This window comes from Amyelois transitella, chromosome 16, assembly GCF_032362555.1.
Source record: "Amyelois transitella isolate CPQ chromosome 16, ilAmyTran1.1, whole genome shotgun sequence".
Lineage (NCBI taxonomy): Eukaryota > Metazoa > Arthropoda > Insecta > Lepidoptera > Pyralidae > Amyelois > Amyelois transitella.
This window is the reverse complement of record NC_083519.1, coordinates 9,265,306-9,290,069: the sequence shown is the minus strand read 5'-3', so window position 1 is coordinate 9,290,069 and position 24,764 is coordinate 9,265,306. Positions and strand designations below refer to the sequence as shown.

Genomic DNA, 24,764 nt, shown 5'->3' with positions numbered 1-24,764 from the left:
TATACCAACTCAGTATACATAACCATATTTCAGTTGTTGCAGGTACAGTCAACTCCCGGTACCAAAGCGGTAGGCGATGGCACTGTGTAGTTTTCATGTTTTAGAGTAAACTAAGGTCTTTCCACACTTTAAAAAAATAAGTACAGTCCGCATATCAACTACCCAAATTCACCATTACCGCGTCATAGTTCCATGCAGAGTAACTTATATGGAGTTGACTGTACGCTTGATTATGTTCTCCTGTTACAGACGGTCAGACGAGACTGCATGAGATTAACTGAATTACCCGCACCTGACTTCCCCTCGTGCCGTGTGGTTCCCGGCACTAATACAAAAAAGAATAGGACCACTCCACCTCTTTCCCATGGATGTCATAAAAGGCGACTAAGTGACAGGCTTAAAAACTTGGGTTTCTTCTTTTAGGCGATGGGCTAGCAACCTGTCACTATTTGAATCTCAATTCTATCATTAAGCCAAATAGCTGAACGTGGCCATTCAGTCTTTTCAAGACTGTTGGCTCTGTCTACCCCGCAAGGGATATAGACGTGTATGTATGACTTCCCCTCACATTAGTGTCTCACACTGCAAAATCAAACGCCTAATAATAAAATAACTCACACCTAATATTAGCATAACTGTTGATACATTTGTTCTCTCATTGCGCCGGCGACGCGTAACGCGAATCGGCTGTTCAAACCTTTTGTCATTGGTCATCACGGGCCTGTGACCTCCCGTCATAATCACTATTTAGTGACATTCAAATAGTGCTTTGTTTGTATGTTTTGATTCGTGCGGCAATGATTAACAGATTGCTTTGAACAAACTGAAAAGGCTAGACTTTTGACCGCGACTTCGGTCCCATGGGAATATCCAAAAATAGAAGTACCTAGACTTTTGTTGCTCATATATATGTCTTATCTGTCTGTACGAAGTTTTATTGAAAACAATTCAAATATTTTTTCTTAATAATTTACATGTACTGGCATTCTTGAAAGCGTCAAACTATTTCTTTTTATTTGTGTTCTAATTATAACAACACAGTATCAAATACACATTAAAGCACTTGAAATAAAACTCCAAAAGTAGTAGACATTATAAATGTTTAATACTATTATTTTGTTAAAATAGCGATCGAGAACTTAAATGCACAAACTATGTGTGACCAAACAGACAAGTGATAAATAAAACTAAACCTTATTACATTACACATAAGTATCATATCATCGAAATAATTAAGGCATCATTAGAGCTAGCAATACGAAGCTAAAAAGACAATACATCGAATAGTAATTTATTCATTTAAGAGGAGGTTATTTGCAAAAAAAAAACAACAAAAAATGTACATTTTATGTATATGTTTTTAAGTAAATTTCAAACAATTTTTCAACATTGAATTGCAACAACTTAAAAATCTTTTTAAAAAAGTGACCTCTTCAGGTTTAGACTAAAAAAATTAAAAATTCTATTTTTTTCTCGTCCCATTGAATTCTACCTTCAATTTGATTTTGAAAACGCTATTTAAGAACTTTATTTTTAATGCAAATTAGGTACATTTTGCAAGCCTACCATACTATAGCACCAGCTATAGACATTAAAATGTATGATTTAAAACACAATACATATAATGGTGTCATGGTAGACCAATTTTACCTCGTAAATAATTACTACCGTATCATTCGTAATCATTAAACTATTCATGGACCAAATGTCATCTTAATTGCATACTTTTGCTATTCTCAACCAAATGAGGATTACTCAAAATACATAGGAAATAAAATTTTCGAATATAACCCTATTTCCTCCATACAATAAACGGCCAATATTCTTTACTTTGGACAAGTAAAAGTAGCTATTGTTATACAGAAAATAACAAAAAAGATATAATTTGTTATGAGGTTTTATTTACTCATAAAATGCAAAAAAAATACAATTTATTGGTCCAAGAACACATTATTATGGAAGGTTATTTCTAGTGCGGAAATTAGTAAGATATTATGTAGGACTTATTAAATTAAAATACACATTCTTTATTTAAAAAAACGCTTAAGTTTTCTATGTAATAGTTTTCCTTTTAAAAATAAATTTAAGTAGTTTTTTTGATAAATTCTCAGAAGTCTTTTTTTTAACTTATATCTCAACGTACGGAGCGGTCACAAAATGCAGTTTGTTTACACACTGTTTAATGTGACTTTTATTGCTACACTAAGTAAAACAAAACCCCGTTAAATATTAAACTCGCGTCAGGCCCTGACCGTCAATTCGTAAGACAGTAATACGGTGTCAGCTTTAAATTACTGTAACAAAAAGTTTAATGTTTTTAATTTTATGTTTTCCTGTTAAAGGGTCAGGACAAAAGTACCCGAAACCGCCGAGCTTGCATGAAGAGAGTTATGAATGTGAATCGAAGCAAAGGAAGTATGCAGAGATCGTGGCAAGTGGAAAGATGTAGTCTCTGCCTACCCCTCCGGGAAAGAGGCGTGATTTTTTGTATGTATGTAAAAGTTTAATTTCACTGATATTCCGCACTAGAACAACCTCACATCCCGCTTGTTAATTCCCAGAAAAGCTATTCAGAGCCCGGGGCTCTACATCTGCCCCTCCTGCTGCGCCATGGCGGCCGGGTTCGAGGGCTCGTTGTTCTTCTTCTTGGACCCTGACACGATGTCGTCGATTCGGAGTAGAAGAATCGCCGTTTCCACTGCTGTTTTGTATACCTGAAGAAGATTTATATAAATTTGATCACATTTTTTTTATGTATGTTTCCCACGACGGATTTTTTGACAATATCTTTCAAATACATTATATAATGGTTCCCGGCACCAATACAAAAAAGAATAGGACCACTCCATCTCTTTCCCATGGATGTCGTAAAAGGCGACTAAGGGATAGGCTTACAAACTTGGGATTCGACACGACATTCGGATAGCGACAGGTTGCTAGCCCATCGCCTAAAAAAGAATCCCAAGTTTGTAAGCCTATCCCTTAGTCGCCTTTTACGACATCCATTGGGAAAGAGATGGAGTGGTCCTATTCTTTTTTGTATTGGTGCCGGGAACCACACGGCACATTTACAAAGATTAATACCGAATACTCCTCAGGTGGCGTACCATTATTATTCTAGTGGTTGCTTCTAGAGTAACGATAATGAGGCGCCTTGTTTATGGATTTTTGGAGGTACCTTATTAATGGTTGTATGAACGACTTTGTTTACGTGTTTTGGAGTAACAAATCACCTGTACTTTGACAGCTAGCAGGTCCCAGATCCCCCTGACGGCCATGTCCACTATCTCGCCGGTGTCTCCGTCTATCCCGCTGGTACTACCTCAGATGAACACTACATCAACCTCGGATAGGCAGCAACCACTAAGAGAACGATAATGAGACGACTTTGTTCACGGGTTTCGGAGTAACAAATCACCTGTAGTTTGACAGCTAGCGGTTCCCAGATCACTTTGACGGCCATGTCCACTATCTCGCCGGTGTCTCCGTCTATCCCGCGGGTATTAACTCAGATGAACACTACATCAACCATAGATAGGCAGCAACCACTAAGAGAACGATAATGAGACGACTTTGTTTACGTGTTTCGGAGTAACAAATCACCTGTAGTTTGACAGCTAGCGGCTCCCAGATCCCCTTGACGGCCATGTCCACCATCTCGCCAGTTTCCCCGTCTATCCCGCGGGTATTAACTCAGATGAACACTACATCAACCATAGATAGGCAGCAACCACTAAGAGAACGATAATGAGACGACTTAGTTAACGGGTTTCGGAGTAACAAATCACCTGTAGTTTGACAGCTAGCGGCTCCCAGATCCCTTTGACGGCCATGTCTACGATCTCGCCGGTGTCTCCGTCTATCCCGGTGGAATGCGCGCCGGCCGCGTGTCTAGCTCTCAACGCGGTCAGAGTGCGAATTGTATTTGCGCCGCAGTTCTGCGCCAGAGTGCGGGGTATTATCTCTGTAGGGAAAACAAAAACATTGAAATGTTATTAGATTTTTTTTAAAGAATGTATAATATGAATTAATAAACCTCTGAGCTGCCAAACTTTTCGAAGTTTAATTTGTTGCTTCTTGTGGGGTGGGTACTAAATTCGGCGCTTTTATGCTAACCGCTATAAATTTGTAAATTTTTGTAGATGGCGCTATATATACGCGGGTGAAGTAGCGCGTAAAAGCTTGTATTACACAAAGGCGACTTCAAAATTTTTCGTTCTCTGTAGCACAGCGGTTGTGTGCTTGCCTGTGTCACAGTAGGTCTCGGGTTCGAATCCCGGCCAGAGCATGATGAGAAACGCACTTTTTCTCATTGACCTTCATATCTTGGATGTATATCTTTATAAATGTTTATTATAAAAATTTAGTACCGTTGTGTTAATATCACGTAACACAAGTTTTAAACTTACTTCCAAGCTAAGTCAGTCTGTGTAATTTGTTCCGTATATACATATTAAGGGTCAAGTCAAAAGTACCCGAAACCGCCGAGCTTGTATGAAGTGAGTTATGAATGTGGACGAAGCGAAGGAAGTATGCAGAGATCGTGGCAAGTGGAAAGAGGTAGTCTCTGCCTACCCCACTGGGAAAGAGGCGTGATTTTGTGTATGTATATACATACAATACATACATAAAATCACGCCTCTTTCCCGGCGACAACGACTAAAAAAAAAAAACAATATACATTAATTGTTTTTTTAGTCGTTGTCGCCGGGAATAATTACCTACTATACATTAATTGTTTTTTTTAGGAAAATAATAGAGATTCGTGGGGACATTAACAAGAACTCACCGAGCGCCTGCGCCACGGCGCGGTAGGGCGACGAGTGCGGCGCGCGCGCGGCCAGCGCCGCCGACAGCGCCATCTCCACGGCGCCGCCGCCCGCCACCAGGCGCGGGGACAGCACCTTGACAAATACACACACTCTCATTTAACATTTTCATTTGAAAGTTTTAGTTGAAAGACTGATAGACCACGTTCAGCTGTTCGGCTTAATGATAGAACTGAGTTTCAAATTACGACAGGTTGCTAACCCAACGCCTAAAAGAAGAGGAGAGTTTTGCTGGACCTAAAATTCATTTATAAGGCTGAACGTGTTAGGGTTGAGTCTTCACAACTCTTGAGTGGCATCGGATTCAGGGCTCCATCAAGATTACCCAGACATATGATTGCGACATTAGTTCTGCCAATCCGTCGAACTGTTCTGGATCAGAATTCACCTATGTGTATGATTGGTCGATTGTATAACAGAGTCAGTGTCAAATCATGTTATGAACACCATGATTCCCTTGCCAGCTTTTGTAGGGGAGTCATGAATGGTCTGTTATATTTTTAATTTTTGTTTTTTTATTGTATATTTATTTCCAACTGTTTGACAATATTTTAAAAATTTAATATTATTATTACTAATGGAAAAAAAAATTATTCAATTTTTTTTTAAACTTCACTCAATATTATTAATGTTTTCAACTAAGAATTTGAGTATGCGGTATTTACCTTAAATGGTTTGCACATTTAGCAATTAAATTAACATATGTTTTAGATTATATATCATGTTTCAATGTAGCAAACAATGGTAGACCAAATAAGTAATATAAATACAAATAAAATTTGACGATAAGGATAATACCGGTACGATATGAAGTGGAATTTTATAACTTACCAAGTTCTTGGCAACGTGCAACGCATCCTGAAGATTCCTTTCGATCTCATTGAGCACGTCCTTTGAAGCACCTCGCAGTAGAATTGTGCATGCCTGGAAGAATTATTATAATAAAACATAAAATAATATATATATATAGCACATTGCCTACAAGAGGAATCCGAAAAATTTATAAGCCTTTCCCTGAGTCGCTTTTTACGACATCTACAAATAAGAGATGAAAGTGGTCTTATTCTTTTCGTAAATGCAAGATTACATATTTTCTGTCCCGGAGGGGTAGGCATACCACTAGTTAGCATTTCACTTGCCTCAATCCCTGCATAATTCTTATGGTGTTTTTTTTTTCACTTTAACCCCCGACGCAAAAATACAGGTGCTATACATACATTACATTATTCACTTAACACGGCTCCGTTTATCCTGTAACTAAATTTCAACACAGATATTTTGAATTTTTCACGGCCTCTGTGGCGCAGCGGTAGTGCGCTTGCCTGTGACACCGGGGGTCCCAGGTTCAAATCGCGACCAGAGCATGATGAGAAACGAACTTTCTCCGATTGGCCTGGGTCTTGAATGTTTATCTATATAAGTATTTATTATAAAATATAGTATCTATCTAGAGTTAGTATCTCGTAACACAAGTCTCGAAATTACTTAGAGGCTAACTCAATGTGTGTAATTTGTCCCGTATATATTTATTTATTATTATTTAAGAGGATCGCATACAAAATTGAGGTGAAGGTAACTCAATCAGTGTAATTCGTCTCATATATATTAAACTAGCTGTCCCGGCAAACGTTGTTTTGCCATATAAATATTTTTAAGTTATTTAGTAAAAAAAAAAAATTAAGTGTGGACAACCCTTAACACTTAGGGGTATGAAAAATAGATGTTAGCCGATTCTCAGACCTACTGAATACGCATGCAAAATTTGGTTAAAATCGGTATAACCGTTTTGGAGGAGTACGGAGACAAACATTGTGACACGAGAATTTTATATATCCACACTTATAATAAAGAGGAAAGATTTGTATTTTTGTATGTTTGTGTGGAATAAACTCAAAAACTACTGGTCCGATTTTGGTTGATTTTGGCACAGATATAGAATAGACCTTTAAAAGTGACATAGGCATAAATTTGTTTTGAAATAAATTTATTTCAAAATATAAAACACAAAAATATGTCCACCCGTGCGAAGCCGGGGCGGGCCGCTAGTAAGATATATAATATGTCTCATAATAATAAATTTTATTATTCACACAACCAACCAACTGACACCAAAAAATGACAACCAACCTTGGGGTTCTTGCACTCGGTGACGAAGGTGAAGTACTCGTCGCCGATCTTCTTCACCTCGAAGCGGCCAGCCAGCGCGCCCACGTCGGCCTCCTTCAGCTCCTCCGTGCGGTTCACGATGGTGGCGCCGCACGCGCGCGCCAAGCGGTTGTTGTCGGTTTTACGTAATCTAGAAAACATATTTTTTTTTATGAAAAGCACTATATAGATACATATAATCACGTCGCGGGGTAGACAGAGCCATCTTGAAAAGATTGATAGGCAATAAATAAATAAATTATAATAATAAATATATACGGGACAGATTACACTGGTTGAGTTAGCCTCGAAGTAAGTTCTTTGAGACTTGTGTTACGAGATACTAACTCAACGATGCTATATTTTATAATAAATATTTATATAGATAAACATCCAAGACCCAGGCCAATCAGAATAAGTTCTTTTCTCATCAGAAAGGCAATGTTCAGCTGTTTGGCCTAATGATAGAAATGAGATTCAAATACTAACAGGTTGCCAGCACATCACCCAAAAGAAGAATCCCAAGTTACAAGGGATAGGCTTATTCGCCTTTTACGACACTTTTGGATTGCATTATAAATATGGTAAATAACATGAAAATGGTTTAGCATACTACCAGTATACAATTATGATGTAAATCCTCACCTGCGTATGGCCGTAATGCCAGCTTTGACCAAGTAATGCTGGGCCAGGTCCGACACCCCCTTCTCGGTGAACACTATGTCCGGCTTGAGAGCGATGATGTCTTCGCATTGCCTCTGCACGTGCTCCTCTTCAAGTTGCAGGAGTTTGGTGAAGTCCTGGAAATGTAAATTGATTTTATAGATTCAATTATTGTAATACATACATACATACATAAAATCACGCCTCTTTCCCGGAGGGGTAGGCAGAGACTACCTCTTTCCACTTGCCACGATCTCTGAATACTTCCTTCGCTTCATCCACATTCATAACTCTCTTCATACAAGCTCGGCGGTTTCGGGTACTTTTGACCTGACCCTTTACCAGGACGTCCTTAATTTGATCAAGATACGTTCGTCTAGGTCATCCCACTCTGACCTTTCCCTCCACACTCTCCTCGTATATCTGCTTAGTCAACCTGCTTTCATTCATCCTCTCCACATGACCGAACCATCTCAACATACCCTTTTCTATTCCTGTAACTACATCTTCTTTCACATCACAACATTCCCTTATTGTAATCTAGTATATTAATGTCGATACTAGCATTTATTTGGCATGTAGGCCGAAAGACTAGTTTGGCATGTAGATGCGTTATGTGGTCTATGGATGCACGAAGAGAGAATATCTCGTAATTTTCAAAACCAGCAGACTGTTGGCTTTGTCTACCCCGCAAAGGATATAAACGTGATGTATGTACATATGTACAGGGGCAACCACATTAAAAGATGAATGAAAACAACCAATGCAACGGACCTGTCAAAACCGGGAAAGTCACGGCAGAACCTTACACCATACCTGTTCTCCCAATATCTCGATGTTGGTCTGGCTCTCCCCCTTCTTGTACTCAAGCGGGCAATCCAGCAGGATGATGCGGGGGTTCTCAATGTAGCGCCGCATCTTGGGGTGAGTGACGTCCTTGTTGATCATCACGCCGTTGAGCACACGAGACTCTTCAATGCTGCCGCCCGGGATCTTCTCGATTTTCGCGTAGCTGGCAACATCATGATAATATTTATTGTAATACTTCTATGCTTGCTTTATTTTTATTGATGACTTGCAGAATCCCTTTTACACTTTCATACATACATACATACATAAAATCACGCCTCTTTCCCGAAGGGGTTAAGCAGAGACTACCTCTTTCCACTTGCCATGATCTCTGCATACTTCCTTTGCTTCATCCACATTCATCTTCCTTCTTCTTTACACTTTCCCTTGGAAATAATGGGAAATTCTTCTTCTAATTTAATCTAACATGTGAGTGATACATGTCAAATCTTAGCTCCTCCACAGCTTGGGGTTCAATACAGATATAAAAGTGGAAGTTTACAATTTACATGCCATGTCCTGGGAATAAATTCTAGAAAGCTATTTCTTTCTCACATTCTCGCGTGTTCCCTGTTGCGCACGCACTATGCTTCAGGGCATGAGGTCTGTTAAAGTCTAATAGGCTATTTATTAAACAGTAACCGCTCCTCAACTGTGTGCTGGAAATGACTAAATATACATTGAACCAAAGCCCAATATTGATTCGATTTTTAATACCAAGAAAAGCCACTATTTGTATTTTTAAAGTAAGTAAATGGGCCTGAAGTAGGTGACAAATTTAATAAGCCAGAATTAAAAATTGTTTAATTATAAATACTCACTTCTTGATGTCCACTTCAACCCTGCCGTTATCGTTGACAGTGACCGTGTTGACAGCATCCAGAGCAATGTCTACTGCCAGATCGGCCCAGCGACCAATGTACTTGGTGCCCACACAAGAACGGATCTGTAATAGAGTTTTGTATGTAAAGACAAAAAGATGTTGTCCTGTTGATTTATTGAGGAAGCCATCAAGCTATGACAACAAAAAGGTCAATCATATTGATAAACTTTTAGTTGAAAGACATATCAACAAATTCATAATGTAGTTTTAGATTTGATAGTGCATTTACTAAAAGATTTTTGTAGAAATTGTTGAGAGTATATTTTTTTTAATGGCCACATTACTACCACTGTCTATAAAGTTTCCTTATTCATCATTAAGCCATACAGCTAAATGTATCCTTACATTTTTTGAATTGTAGGTTGTTTTTAAAGATGTTTATTATATGTATCTTACCACTTCCTTGAGCTTTTCCCTATCATTCATATCAATTGGCACAGATATCTTCTCCTCTAGCAATTTGACGGCATCCTCCAATGCCTGCCGATACTCCCGGATAATCACAGTGGGGTGAATGTTCTGAGTGAGGAACTGTTCTGCCACGGCCAACATCTCACCCGCGAGAACTATGACTGATGTGGTGCCATCGCCAACCTTCAAATAATAAAAACATTGATTATTTTATATGGTGTTTATGTGTTATGTACAAGAATAAGTATTTGTTTTAATACATACATACATAATTATAATCCCATCTATATCCCACTGTTGTTGAAATTAATTGAAATTTAATAAATATTGATGGAGTAGATAAAGTATGACAAATAACTTTCCCATTTTTAATACTTAAAGTATGAATACTCTCTTAGACTTGGGATTCCTCTTTAATGTAAATCCCTGCCAATCTAAGGTCTGCCGCGCCGATGGATGCATGGCTAGGGGCGAGCCTAGTCTCGAGCGTGCCACTTCCGCCATGGGGTTGGGCGACCCCCAGGTAATGGCTAGCCTTACCCTGGCATGCGGGGCTCTGCTGGGGCGGACAAAATTTTTCCCTAGCGTCTCGTGGGAATCGCATGGATGCAAATCTTTTGAAAGAGCACCTAGATGGCGGCGATGGTGTCCGCACCCCATCACGTCTCGTTCCCGGCGGGAGCGGTATGCGGTCTGCTGAAAGCCGCTTTGCGACGATGAATGTAAGAGGAGGAATGAAGGATAAGATTGAGGAAGTATGCCAGATGATGGATGAAAGACGTTTGGATGTGTTGTGCGTGAATGAAACGAAGCGGAAAGGATGCGACGCGACGCAGCACGGCCCTTACACGGCGTATTGGTCTGGAATTTCCAGTACCAGCCGAGGCTGTCAAGGGGTCGGTCTAATTCTTTCTGCACGAATGGCTGAGTGCGTGAATGAGTATGAGTGTGTCAGCCCTCGTCTTCTATGGATTAGGCTGAAAGTTGGAATCACTCGGTTCTTCGTTCTAGGTGTTTATGCACCTTGGGATGTGGGTTCGAGGGGTACAACATCAGCAAAAAGCGAAAACGAGGAGTTCTGGAATAGTGTAAGAGAAGTATTGAAAGTTACCAAGCCAAATGAAGGGTGTAAAGCGTGATGGATATGAAAAGGTGCTTGGTGCGTTTGGTGACGAAAAGGTGAATGATAATGGAAGAAGTGTATTAGAAATTTGTCTAGAGTGGGATCTTTTTGTGTCGAACTCAATGTTTCAACATAAAGAGATCCACACCTACACAAGAGTGGAAGGTATTTTAAAAAGTATGATAGACTTTGTGATTGTAGATGAAAGATTGAAGAACAAAGTGCTGGATACCCGTGCATATCGCGGTGCTGGCATTGACTCGGACCATTTACTGGTGATATCCCGGATAAGGGGTATCTTCAATCGCTGGCGGCACAGGGTAAGGGAGCAAACCAGCGCTTTGGAAAGAGTAAAAGTGGAAAATTTGCAAGATATGGATGTAGGTAAGAAGTATATTAATAGACTGAAGGATGAATTTGAAGATTTAGATGAAATGAGCGATATTGAAGATGGATGGAAGGAACTTAAAGAAAGAATTGTGAAAGTAGCTGTTGAAGTGTGTGGTGTAAGTAGAAGAAGGAAAGGAAAAAATCACAAAAATGCGTGGATGAGTAAAGATGTGCAAGAACTTGTGCGATTAAAGAAGAAAGCATGGCTGGATTTGTTAGCAGCAAAAGCTAACTTAAGAATGCAAGAGGTTATAGATGAAGATGTGAATGAAGCACGTAAGGAATATAAGAAAATGAAAGATTTGGTTAAGAAAGCTGTGATTAGAAAGAAAGAAGAGTATAAAGAGGATTTTGATAAAAGGCTATCAGAAGACTTTCAGTCAAATCTGAAAGTATTCTGGAAATCCGTAAGGTCAGCCCGAGGAAATACTATAACCAGAGAGCTGACTAGGATCAGATGCCAGGATGGTAGCGTTGTGAAAGGAGAAGAATGTGTACTAAAGATATGGAAGGACTATTTTGAAAGTTTATTTGAAAAAAAGGAAGGAAATAAGAAAGATTTCTGCTATAGCGAAGAAAAAGAGAATGAGATGGAAGGCGAAATTGAAATGTTCGAAATTGTGGAAGCACTTAAGAGTATGAAAGCGGGAAAGGCTGCTGGGTGTGATAGAGTGTCGGTCGAGATGCTTAAAGCAGGAAAAGGCGTAGTAGCTAGTCAGTTGTACTGCCTTTTCAATTTGTGTTGGAGAAGCGGCCGAGTACCAAAAGATTGGTGTAAGGCTGTTATCGTGCCACTTTACAAAGGAAAAGGGTCACAGCTGGACTGCAAAAATTATCGTGGTATAAGCCTGCTTAGCGTCGTCGGCAAATTGTATGCTAAGGTATTGATTAATAGAGTCAGGAATGAAACTGATGACAAAATATGGGATGCTCAAGCGGGATTTCGAAAGGGAATGGGATGTACTGATCAGGTCTTTTCCTTGCGGTGCATAGCCGAAAAGTTTTTGGCCAAGAGTCAAAAAGTCTATTGCACATTCGTAGATCTGGAAAAGGCCTATGACAGAGTTGAGAGGAATGAATTGTGGTCAGCACTTTCTATGCATGGGGTGAGCAGTCTCTTAATACGAGCACTGAAATCCTTATATGAGGATTCGAGTGCTTGTGTCAGGATAAACGGAGCGCACACTGAGTGGTTTAAGATTGAGAAAGGCGTTAGGCAAGGATGTGTTGCGTCACCGTGGCTGTTCAACCTATTTATGGATAGCTGTTTGACAGATTTGAAAGAGTCTAAAAGTGGATTAAGGATGAATGAGTTACTCGTCAAATGTCTGCTCTATGCCGACGATCAGGTTATACTGGCGTCATCAGCGGAGGAGTTACAGGAGATGGTAAACTGTATGCATGAAGCTTTAAAAGAGAAAGGAATGAAAGTGAACGTAAGTAAAACTAAAACACTGGTTTTTGAAATGGAGAAAGAAATGACAGCATGTAATATTTTGATTGGAGGAGAAAAAGTGGAGCAAGTGAAAGAGTTTGTATATCTAGGATCAAAGTTTACATCAGATGGCAAGTATGATAGTGATATTGAAAGGAGAGTGAACGCGGGGAACATGGTGAATGGAGCTTTGCATGCCTTTATGAGCAGTCAGAAACTATCCAAAAAGGCTCGACTGGCTGTGCACAGGGGCGTGTTGGTCCCGACATTAATGTATGGGAGTGAAAGTTGGGTATGGCAAAAGAAGCATGAAAGCAGAATAAATGCAGTGGAAATGAGAGCGTTAAGGAGTATGATGGGTGTGAAATTGAGTGACAGGATAAGGAACAGCGTGATAAGGGAATGTTGTGATGTGAAAGAAGATGTAGTTACAGGAATAGAAAAGGGTATGTTAAGATGGTTCGGTCATGTGGAGAGGATGAATGAAAGCAGGTTGACTAAGCAGATATACAAGGAGAGTGTGGAGGGAAAGGTCGGAGTGGGAAGACCTAGACGAACGTATCTTGATCAAATTAAGGACGTCCTGGTAAAGGGTCAGGTCAAAAGTACCCGAAACCGCCGAGCTTGTATGAAGAGAGTTATGAATGTGGACGAAGCGAAAGAAGTATGCAGAGATCGTGGCAAGTGGAAAGAGGTAGTCTCTGCCTACCCCTCCGGGAAAGAGGCGTGATTTTATGTATGTATGTATGTATGAATACTCTCTTGCTATGGTTATTTTAATTACAGAAGATTTGTTTCCTTACAGTATTATTGCACTTTTTCTTACAGTAAAATTCTCTAAAAGTCATTTGAAATTTACACTGACTGTCATCATAAACTGATTAAAATTGTAATTTTCTTAAATCTCTGACTCCCTTATGCTATTTAGTTTTATCAAATGACTTATATTCTAACCTCTTCATCTTGTGTTCTAGCGATTTCTATCATGGACTTGGCAGCCGGGTGCTGCACGGTGATCTCCCGGAGGATAGCATTACCGTCGTTTGTCATCACGATGCCGCCCATTGGATCCATCAACATTTTCAACATAGCCTGTGGCCCGAGGCATGTTCTTATTACATCCGCTATCGTCTAAAATACAAAAGAAACATGATATTTTGTGAATGAAAATCATCTATTAGGGTAAAAATTTTGAGTTTCGATTTAAATTATGAACATATTACCTTTCCAGCATTTATATTTTCCAACTGAACCTTCCGGCCGGAGTCACGTTTTGTGTTTTGGCCTGAAAAAGTAATGTCGCCAATGTTAATGTTTCACCAGTTTTCTGGAAAGAAAATAAATAAAGTTTTAGAATACTCACTCAAAACTAAAATTGGCTGTTGACCGAACATGTTGAAATTAATTCAATAAGGTATTTTTTGTTATTTTTGGTAATCTAACAAGAAAGAATCTCTTCAATCAACTTCTCAATTCTCAAATCCGCAAAATCGCGTGGTGACTAAAGTTGCCATATAAAAAATTATCTGTCAATGTCAATAAATTAAAAATAGACAAAATGATATTATAAAACTGTTAAAAGGAACTACCTAGGTACAGATACGTAAAACCAAAAATGTTGATTTAATTGTGTTTATATATTTAGGTAAAAACGTTGTCGAAATGTGTTCGAATATTTTAATTTAGTAGAGTATTATTTTAAATATACTTTAATGGCAATATTTTTTTTTTTTATGTCAATGTCAATTATGGCACGTCATGATCATTTCATAAAAAGAAAGCAAAAGAAAAAAAATAAACATCCTAAACAAAGATTTTGTGTGCTAGATGTTCTCACATGCAAAGATTTCTTGGATTGGAGCATGTATACAACTTCCGACGACATAAGATCTTTCTTTGATGGCGGTCGAGCCGAATCATTGCTCTCGCTACACTCATGATGGTTTTTCTGTGCATCAGTTATCTTTCAAGTGATCAACATCCTCTACACAAGATTCGAATACTACTACTCTATGTACTATTTTGTAATATAAATGTTTGATTGTATCAATATGTTATCAAGTTTGCAGATTGTTCTAGCTTCATTTAGACGAAATTGAAAATTTGCACTTTTAAATCCTGATTCAGTGATTTTTAAAACTTAAACCGGATAAAGGTAAAAGTGATTGCCATCTATCGAAAGAAACAAGGACTAATAGTTTCAAATCCTCTTTCTCAATGCGTTTTTTGTAAGGTTCGATTCAGATCTCTGTGAAATTCGTAGTCATAATTCCTAATAATGTGTGTGTAAATTCCTATAATAACCATACAGAATAAGACAAGACCAAATAGGTAGGTATCTTATAGTATCGAATAAACCTCGCTAGTTACCTACTTACTAAGATTATAAAAGATGCTTTTTTGGTTGCACTTTCAAACTCATAGATGGCAGCGTTGTAGAACTGTAAATACTTACCATCCCGAAATCGTGAATCGCGGTTCTAATGTAATGGTCATAAATGGTCCATCCTTGTATATACGTACGTAGCATTTTCACACGTTAGTGTTGTTTAGAAAATAAACAACCTTTTTATGTTTGTAACTGGCCATTAATATAAAAGAAATTATCAGATTAAACGCAAATAAAAAAGTAACGAGCGTCTGACGAGTTGAAGAGCAATTAGTTACATATAAGTCATGATTGTATTTAATATATGATGTAATTTTTTACGGATTCGGGCACGAAAGCTAGTCCACATCCAAACTAATAGTAAAGAGAAAAGATTTGTACGTTTGTAACTAATAAACTCAAAAACTAATGGACTTATTTTTGCGAAAGGCACAGATATAGAAGATACCATAGGTAGTATAGTGACATAGGCTTATTTTTTTCTGGAATTCCCTCGAGAGCTAAGCCTAGGTTTTGGCAGAAGCTAGTATTTAAATAAAGAAATCCATATTAATTATCACATTTTAATCAACGAATTAAATCATTATATACATTATACATTACATATCTCTAGTACATTGAAAGATATAATTATATTAGGTATATTTCATATACATCATGCAGTAATATTTATTTACAGACTACAATTGACTAGCATTAGTTAATTTAATCCTACAGCTAAAAAGTTAATATTAATAAAAAAAATACCCAGTAAGTATGCATAGTCTAGTACATATGTACTTACATACATAAAGTCACGTATATATCCCCGGCGGGGTAGACAGTGCCAACAGTCTAAAATGACTGAAAGGCCACATACTGCGCAATGGCTTTATGATAGAATTTACATAGTCGTAGTCGTAGACATTAGCATAGTCTAGACTAGACAAATTGTTAAGTTTAGTCGCTCTTTGTTTTTATTACATTCAGAAATTTATGTTTTGTGGATACTTTATACAACAGCAAGCAAACATACATGATATACATTTTTATTATTTTGATAAATGTCAAGATAATTTACACAAAATTAATAAAACTTCATATTTGAAGATTTCACGTGGTTGTCATTGGTACACACCAAAAATTTTTCAAAATCGACTAAGACCTCCCCAAACTTTTAATTAGAATATCAGTAAATCAATGGTATGCTAAATCTTCTTACTCTAACGAAAATTACCAATTGTGCAGGCACCTCTTAAAATGTTATCTATACTATTATTATAAAGCTGATGAGTTTGTTTGTTTGTTTGAACGCGCTAATCTCAGGAACTACTGGTTCGAATTGAAGAATTCTTTTTGCGTTGAATAATCATTTATCGAGGAAGGCTTTAGGCTATATAACATCACGCTGCAACGAAAAGGAGCAAAGAAATGACTTTATATGGAAGGACAAAAATGCTTCCTTTTTCCTTTAATTTCAATATTATGTCTCAGGAAGTTCAGATTTTCAATTGTTCAGTCTATAACGTCCTCATCAACTTCCGAGTCAGCTTTGGCGTCATCGTCTTTGCTCTTAGTACTGTCTTTTTCGTTCGAATGCAGATGTTCGTAAACACGTTTCAAATTCCTCATTATGTAGGAAGTACCATTTACTTTCCCGCTCTTAACGCCAGTCTGATCGAAATACCTATCGGGACCATCTACAGATATGTTCCCAGATCGAACAGGCACAGAAAATGCTGATAAATGTCTGGGTCTTTGACCGAAATCCCTTCCGAGTCTTTTGTCTACATTCGAATCATCTGGCCTTACTTCTTGATTGATATTAGTATCAATGCCTTCTGCTAGAGCTCTTTTCCTGTCGTAAATATGACCAGAAACACGTAGATCTATGAAAAAGTTCAGCGGGTCTACTCCGAATTGTGGATTGTAAAGTGGGGGGTACCACATCGGAGGTGGGGGAGGGAGGATCAGGTTTGATGGTGGAACAGCCGCGCCAGGGTCTGTCGGGGTCCGTCCGACACACGGAGAGGGTTTCGGGAGCTCCTCCATGCCAACATCAACGAACGTATGTCTTCCAGGTGGACCAGGGCTTCCACTAGACTTCTCCAACTTCGGAGACCTCCTCGGCGAGGGTTCACGGCCTCGCTGTTGTTTCTCGACCGTTAGTTCCAGTGGAACTTCTGGCCGCGTTTCTTGCTCTTTCTTCTCTTCCTCAGGCTTCTGCCACTCCCTCGCGTCTCTGCGCCACTCATTTTCGTTTTCAGCGAAGTATTTATGAGATCTGCGCTTGAAGCGGCGATGATAGTGCGGCGGACGACATCCGTGGCGTGCATTGACAAACGACCTGAGCATTTCACTGAAGAAAAACGCGTGGGGTTGAAGGGGCAAAGCGCTGTATAGATACGGCGGGGTGGCTGCCAATAATCTTGATACTAATTCTGTGTTTCTCAGCTCTCTAATGTTGGGCTTCGTCGGCGTCTCAGCTGGAGGCTTTTCTTCCTGCACGGAGCCCATTTTCTGCAACAAAATGTTCTCATTAGAGTGGAATCAATCAGCAAATGAGCGGGCGCGTCCTGCTGCGATGCAATGGCACGAAAATATGAGATGCGACGCGATGAGTGCGAGGGGTGATGAAATGTAGCAACGTTGTTTACATGTCACGATTTTTATGAACGCCAAACATAAATTAAGTTTTGTCTGTAATATACCTGTTAAGAACAGAAAAGTCGTAGAAAAGTTTACTTTTAATGTCAACGTAATATTAAATTGAAGATTAGTGGAATACACTTCTAAAAAACTTAATCTTCATTTTTTTCATTCAAGAATCAAAATGAAGTTACTTATAATCATCTTATTTAAGAAACACTTTCCTCCCACGACAACAAACTTTAATTTTTCATTATTTGAAACCTAAGGTCTAGTCTGTGGCAAACAGCTATCATAAACTTATAACGATAACTTTTTAAAATTTTTTGTTACAAATAAAAACCTTTTTTTCTTATATCGTGTGGATTTTATACACTTTGAAATCGAAAAATCTGTTCGTGTAAAAGCCACCGTAGACACTCCGGCCGTGATTATCTCGAGTGAACAATGCTCTCCGTGGTACAGGCGGCTGCACGTCAAGCTGCACAAATGCATTGTAATTCACCATCTTCTACTTGGGCCATAGATATGTATGTATAAGACTCTTCTAACAAAATTATGAAGTACAAAATTGATTCTTTACTTTCGTAGCAAATCGTAGAGGTGTCTACCTAATTCGTAGCACACTTAGCTGTCGTAGACTTTAGCGACTTCAAAATAAAAATATAACCCCTTATTACGTTGTCATTGATACTTAAAAAATATTAGATATAATATTATAATCATTAGTAGAATTTTTTTTTTAAATAGTTATCCAAAGAATATAATTATATTTCGTAGATCAGACACGTTGTAGACGACTACGAAAAATCTAAGACGCTACGATACGTATACGATATGGCTACGAGAATGTAAAAAAATAACCTCATGGTTATCGGAAAGGGTAACTAAGGAATAAATACTTTCATCCAACACCTACGTACTCTTCAATTGTGCTCATATGTGAACCCATGGTTCCCTTAGAAGAAAACAACCGCCATGTTGATTCCAATTTAAAAAAAAAAATAACATACATACATACATACGTATAATCACGTCTGTATCCCTTGCGGTGTAGACAGAGCTTACAGTCTTGTAAAGACTGATACGCCTTTAAAATAGAATTGAGATTCAAATAGTGAGGGGTTGCTAGCCCATCGCCTAAAAGAAGAATCCCAAGTTTATAAGCCTACCCCTTAGTCGCCTTTTACGACATCCATGGGAGAGTGATGGAATGGTCCTATTCTTTTTTCTATTGGTGCCGAGAACCACACGGCACTAAAAAAATAAAAGCAAACTTAATACAACTAGTTCCTATTTCCATTCTCGATAGAAAACGGATTTCACGTAGCCTATATTAGTAAGAGGATACCATAGACAAAATATTCAAATCCAGCTCACATGACAAGCATCACAAGATGTGATACGCTGTCGTCCTGTCTGTCGACATCGATTTTTCAGCTCATCGCTGTTTTATTGCCAATATTCGAATGAACACATCCGCATCTCAATAGGTATGGTTAAGGCGCAGTTCCGTTACTGCGTATAGTCTAAGCGTATCGTGTACATTTGAGCTTAGGTACGTTATCAGTTGTCGATGTCGCTGTTTGTGTGAGACATAAAATTATGATGACAAAACACGCATAATATATACATAAAACACACATTCGTTAAGCTAGCGTTTCGTTATGGGAATAGTACTATGTGGTTAACCTTACATAAGTTAGGTTACCCGTAATGTATTCCAACTACAAAGAAGGTTTTCAAGCCTTTGTATGTAAAAGTGGAAAAATTGATTATCTTTGGGAGATTGTCAGTACGCTAACAAATAGAAGAAGACCTTAAAGACACTCTTACATATATAAAAAAATTATAGATATGCGTTGAGATTCAATAGTATTGCATAAGTATAAGACATATAATGACTTACTTTTTTACTCAGTTTCCTAAAATCCATACTGAACTGATCATAACTACAACATAATCTAAATGTTACCATTACGATGTTTAAATACGCATCTAAGTATAACAATGTAATCGCGCGCAGTAATGGAACGGCGCTTTAAGCTTGTTTTTTCTCGTTTTTTCACTAACTGAGCCGGATCCGACTGCGGTTCAAATTAACGGGAATTCCAGCGGAATATCTGCGCTGTGAGGAATGTTTTTCATTCCGTGTCTTTTTCAGAGCTATTTGTATGTTTGCAGTGTTATCATAACTTGGTTTTGCTGTCAAAGATAATCAAAGGTACGTTTCATCTTTTCTTAAGAGCTTACTCATAAATTTTCTTAAGAGCTTACTTGTTCTGAAAAATAGCCATTAAAGGCACCCATATTATGTAAAATAAATAATTACTCTTCTGTTCACATCATACGTATTTTATTTTTGGCTTTTCTAAATACTTTTATTAAGAAAAATTAAATATCAACCATGTATACAAAAAAATAAGTATGAAGAGATCGTGGCAAGTGAAAAGATGTAATCTCTGCTTACCCCTTTGGAATTAAAGCATGATATTTAAACATCCACAACAAAAACACAATAAAATCTTTGATCGGCTAAGTATTTGAAAACCGTTCTCATAATCATGTCATATCTATGTGAATGCCTCTACTCTATAGTATCACAGCACCCCACTCTAACTCATATGCATACTTTAACTTGATTTCTATCAAAGGTACCTAGATAAAAACCATTGTGATAAGAGAGTTTTAAATAAAATATTACAATAAGCATGACTACTTAAATACCATAGACAGATAAAGGGATTAAAAATTAGAATAACTCTAATGAGACTCTGTAAAATAACAATATTTCCGCGCAATCATATTCTGTAAGATTTTTAAATCAAAATATTTACCCGCTTGAAATCTAACTCAGTTATCACTTCACGAAGTGTGTTTCAGTCTGTCCAAACATCTCACATAAACTCGAATCCCACAACATAATCCCCATCAAAATCTACATACAGCATTCAATTCGCAAGTTCTCCCTGATAGGAATTAAATGTCACATTACCATATCGAAGTGAAAGCGATACATCGTCATTGTCAACTTTGCAAACTAGCGACATGTGCGGAAATACAGTCGCTGACTTGTACGCTTCTGAATAAAAAAGTGACTATGACAAATAAAAATAAATTTAATTTCAGAAAAGAATCCATGATATCATTATAGTTGCTACATCTAAAACCATAAATATACCACCATAATAAACCATCTAAAACCATGTGCCGTGTGGTTCCCGGCACTATTACAAAAAAGAATAGGACCACTCCATCTCTTTCCCATGGATGTCGTAAAAGGCGACTAAGGGATAGGCTTATAAACTTAGGCTTCCTCTTTTAGGCGATGGGCTAGCAACCTGTCACTATTTGAATCTCGGTTCTATCATTAAGCCAAATAGCTGAACGTGGCCATTCAGTCTTTTCAAGACTGTTGGCTCTGTCTACCCCGCAAGGGATATAGACGTGATCATATGTATGTATGTATATGTATGTATGTATCTAAAACCATTCAAGTTAAAAAAGAAATGCCAATGAATTAAATGTCTAGTACTCGAAACTATAAATCGAGATCTTCAGAATTGAGAGGCAAGATGTTAAGAGCACGTGCTTTAACCACGTCGCGATGTACGATATTTTATCATTAATGTCTTACGAGAGTTGTAAAACTAAATCGATAGATTCATTTTGGGACATAATTATATATCTATGTAGTATAATTAAGTCATTCACAAATCTAAAAAGAAATGGAGTATACAAGGATACATTATGAATCTACTTTTATATAAGATAGCAGAAATTTAACATGTTAAAAAAAACAAAGAATAACCGTTTACCGAAAACTTAAAAAAGAATACCGTGTGTGATTAGACCGTGTATTGAGACGATAGCTTAATTAATTTGAGTACGGAACCTCGATCCACTAGCTTGCTCTCTGCACCCTCGCTGCGCCGCGTCACAGATTTGTGACAACAGGGTGGCAGGGGTGTTTTGTTCGCGTTTCTATTGAAATAGTTGCGTGGAGCGGATCTTGTATCCAGTGTTCAAACACGCTCCCCTCATGTTTCAGTTTTTAATCGCTGTGAATCGGCCACAGGTTTAATTTAAATTGTAGCAGTTTTTAATGTTTTTTAGTTGAATGGTTCTATAGAAATGAATAGAAGGTCTTATTCAATATCTTACGATGTTGGAACTTGGAAGGACAAAAATCACTTGATTGTTAATTCTTCTGAATCTGTTTACTTAAACTTTTGAGGTCTGATTTTCGAGGAGTATCTAAATTCGTCGTCGTATCTGTAAATTCGAAATCATTTATGACGTCTGACCCTAATAAAGTGGAACACGCGCTTTTGGGGTCATTTAATGATATCACTAGCTACCAAGCACCCAGCTGTTGACCTTATAGACTTCGCTTGACGTTGAGAATATGCTAGGAAAAAATAAAGTTAATAAAAGTAGTATATCCTTAAAGCTAAACGTTACCATCATTTTACGTCCGTAATAACGTATCGTTCCATGACATTTCCTAATATGTTTAGTACCTATCAAATGCAAGTGATATCTTGATTCAATTTGTAATCAAACAAAACGCGACATGAAAATCTTGAAACGCCGCAATAAATCATTCCACACCAAAGTACACTCCGCTTGATAATCGGGTACGTTTTAAAGCTGGCGGCTTAGCGTCCCCCCCCCCTTCCCACCCCCTCCAACCCCTCCCCAGCGCCACTTCACGTGCGTTTTGACGCGATTATCATACCCACGACGGTATCTCAGCGCAATATTGTTTGCGCTTTACGGATGTGAGAAAATTGAATGAGGCATTTGGTTATTTGGGAAAAAAAGGAACTCTAATAGTTTACAAAATGGCATTCCGACACTAAAAAAAGGCGGCGCGAAAGTAGACAATAATTATAACAAAACAAGACAACAACAAATATAGATTATCTATAATAGAGCTGGGTAAATTAACTTAGGCCCAGTTGGCAAAACTATTAAAACTAACAAAGACACGCACGACCTTCACTGATCAAGTACTTCCCGAAAAGAAAATTTCGTAGTAATAAAGATGATCAAATTCATACGTTTTTAACTCCGGCGCAGATTGATTTTGCGTATAATACATCATTACCATGCGGTTCCTGAACTCTGTAATCTGATGTTACCCGTCAATAGTGCGACACTTTTTTACCGCTTTATACATACATACATATGGTCACGCCTATATCCCTTGCGGGGTAGACAGAGACTTTATTATACCCTATAATTTGTACTTATTGGTCATTAGTTACTAAATCAGATGCTAATCATAGACTTTAATGGAAAACTCTATGAGAAATTAATTTAACAATACCGCATCCACCGAAACACAACTCCGCGTTTTTTCACCCCGTCGGCGCGGTTTTTGAATCTGCTTCCTTTGTGTCGGTTTTAATATGGAAATTAACGTTCACCGCCGTGTGACAGGCACACCTCCGCAACTGTATTATTTAACCATTTAAAACGATTTTTCTTTACTACCATACATCTTATTACGAGAGAGTAAGGTTCAAAATCCTTGTGAAGTAAACCTTCACGCTTTGGAAGATAAGTGAACGTGAATTTGTCGCTAAATCCTTGCAGCTTTCCTACTTCAAAATGCTTTGGGATGCCTAATTGATTTTTTATGTCTATCTCGTCATAGCGAATTCTATATAACACTTTTAGCTGTTTGTATTTTAAGTCACATTTTTCAAGTTAGTAAAGTGATATTTTATATGACTATTATAGAAAGAAGCGCGTTTACAGTAAGTACGTACTTCGTGAAAAAACCCTAAACAATTAACATTATTAAACATTTTAGACCCATTTATTAACAAAATATTCTCACAACTTAACTACCAATCAAACTAGCAAACGCAAAAAATATTTTTTTAATGCACAACCGATAGTTTGCATGTCATATACATAAATTAAAAAAAGGAGCAATGATAAATTCTAGCATATTTTTTTAAACAAAATATGGAACCGAAGCATATGATCCGTCGTCAAATAAAACCGTATTTTTTGTTTGCTGGGCGCGTTTTTCAGAGGCGTCGGGTTTTTATAAATGGAAACAAAACTACATGGTGTTTAATGACAGTTGTTAAAGATTTAAAACAAAAAAAACGCGAATGTATGGCGGTGTCATGTTCCTATTCACGTGACGCTGTATTCCTGTCATTTTAATATTTTGCTTCGTTGGAAGTGTATTTTATTTTATTTTAGGAGCTGACGAATAGTATTACATTCTATTGAAAAGATGTTTTTTTTTGTTTTTACAAACAATTCGTCTTTATTGTACATTAAAAAAAACTTATCATACTTATATTTAAATATAATATGTTTTTCATCTTGATGTAGATATTTTATTTTCATAAGAATATCTTTTACACCTATGGATTAATTAACAGAAAAGCCAGTCGAACCTTTGGACCAAACTGAGATGGATGTACGGGTATCTATTTGTTTTTTTATTTATAAAGATTTAAATGTGAAAACCCAGTGATCCCAAATTTAATCTTTTATATGTTTCACGTAAACACAATTTGAAATTGCGATTTTTAATTATAGATATGAACGTTGATACGACGCGACGCGAGAATGGAACCCGGAACCACGGACTGCTAATCAACAGACGCGCTCATCCAGAACGATGAATGTAGGCAATTTCCTAACTAGATTCATCTCGCATGATATCGTGCCAAATAACGAAAGTACAGAAGAGTATCTACTCTTTACTATATTAATCTTTTTAATAAGTTCCTTCAGATAAACTGGTGTATTTAGAAGAAAGCGAATTAGAAAAGGTTTGTAACACTATGAATTAAACTCAGTTTAGACGTTCATTATAAATAAAGTAGATGATAATTTATTTGCTAAATAGGTGCATTTTGAAATTAGTACATATAAAAATATTGTGTTAGTTTGTGATGTAAGATCGGCGTATATAATAATAAATTTTACATAAGAATTAAGATGGCATTGTTTTTGTAAATGTTCATCACTGTTGGTTTACT

General features: G+C 37.5%; 2 protein-coding genes across 2 annotated transcripts; both read right to left on the bottom strand.

Moving 5' to 3' along the window:
* Positions 1–1,083: 1,083 nt before the first annotated feature.
* LOC106129071 (T-complex protein 1 subunit gamma) lies at positions 1,084–14,223 on the bottom strand. Its single transcript, XM_060948515.1, has 12 exons — positions 14,092–14,223; positions 13,952–14,013; positions 13,683–13,859; positions 9,766–9,963; positions 9,308–9,432; positions 8,454–8,649; positions 7,620–7,774; positions 6,957–7,125; positions 5,661–5,753; positions 4,790–4,904; positions 3,789–3,964; positions 1,084–2,714 (listed from the first exon to the last, which is right to left on the bottom strand). Exons 1-12 carry the CDS (start codon positions 14,120–14,122, stop codon positions 2,586–2,588), a joined length of 1,626 nt encoding a protein of 541 aa, XP_060804498.1. The 5' UTR covers positions 14,123–14,223; the 3' UTR covers positions 1,084–2,585.
* A 2,388-nt stretch (positions 14,224–16,611) lies between these two features.
* On the bottom strand, positions 16,612–17,613 carry LOC106129069 (uncharacterized). The gene has a single exon (XM_013327508.2). It carries the CDS (start codon positions 17,611–17,613, stop codon positions 16,612–16,614), a length of 1,002 nt encoding a protein of 333 aa, XP_013182962.2.
* Positions 17,614–24,764: the final 7,151 nt, after the last annotated feature.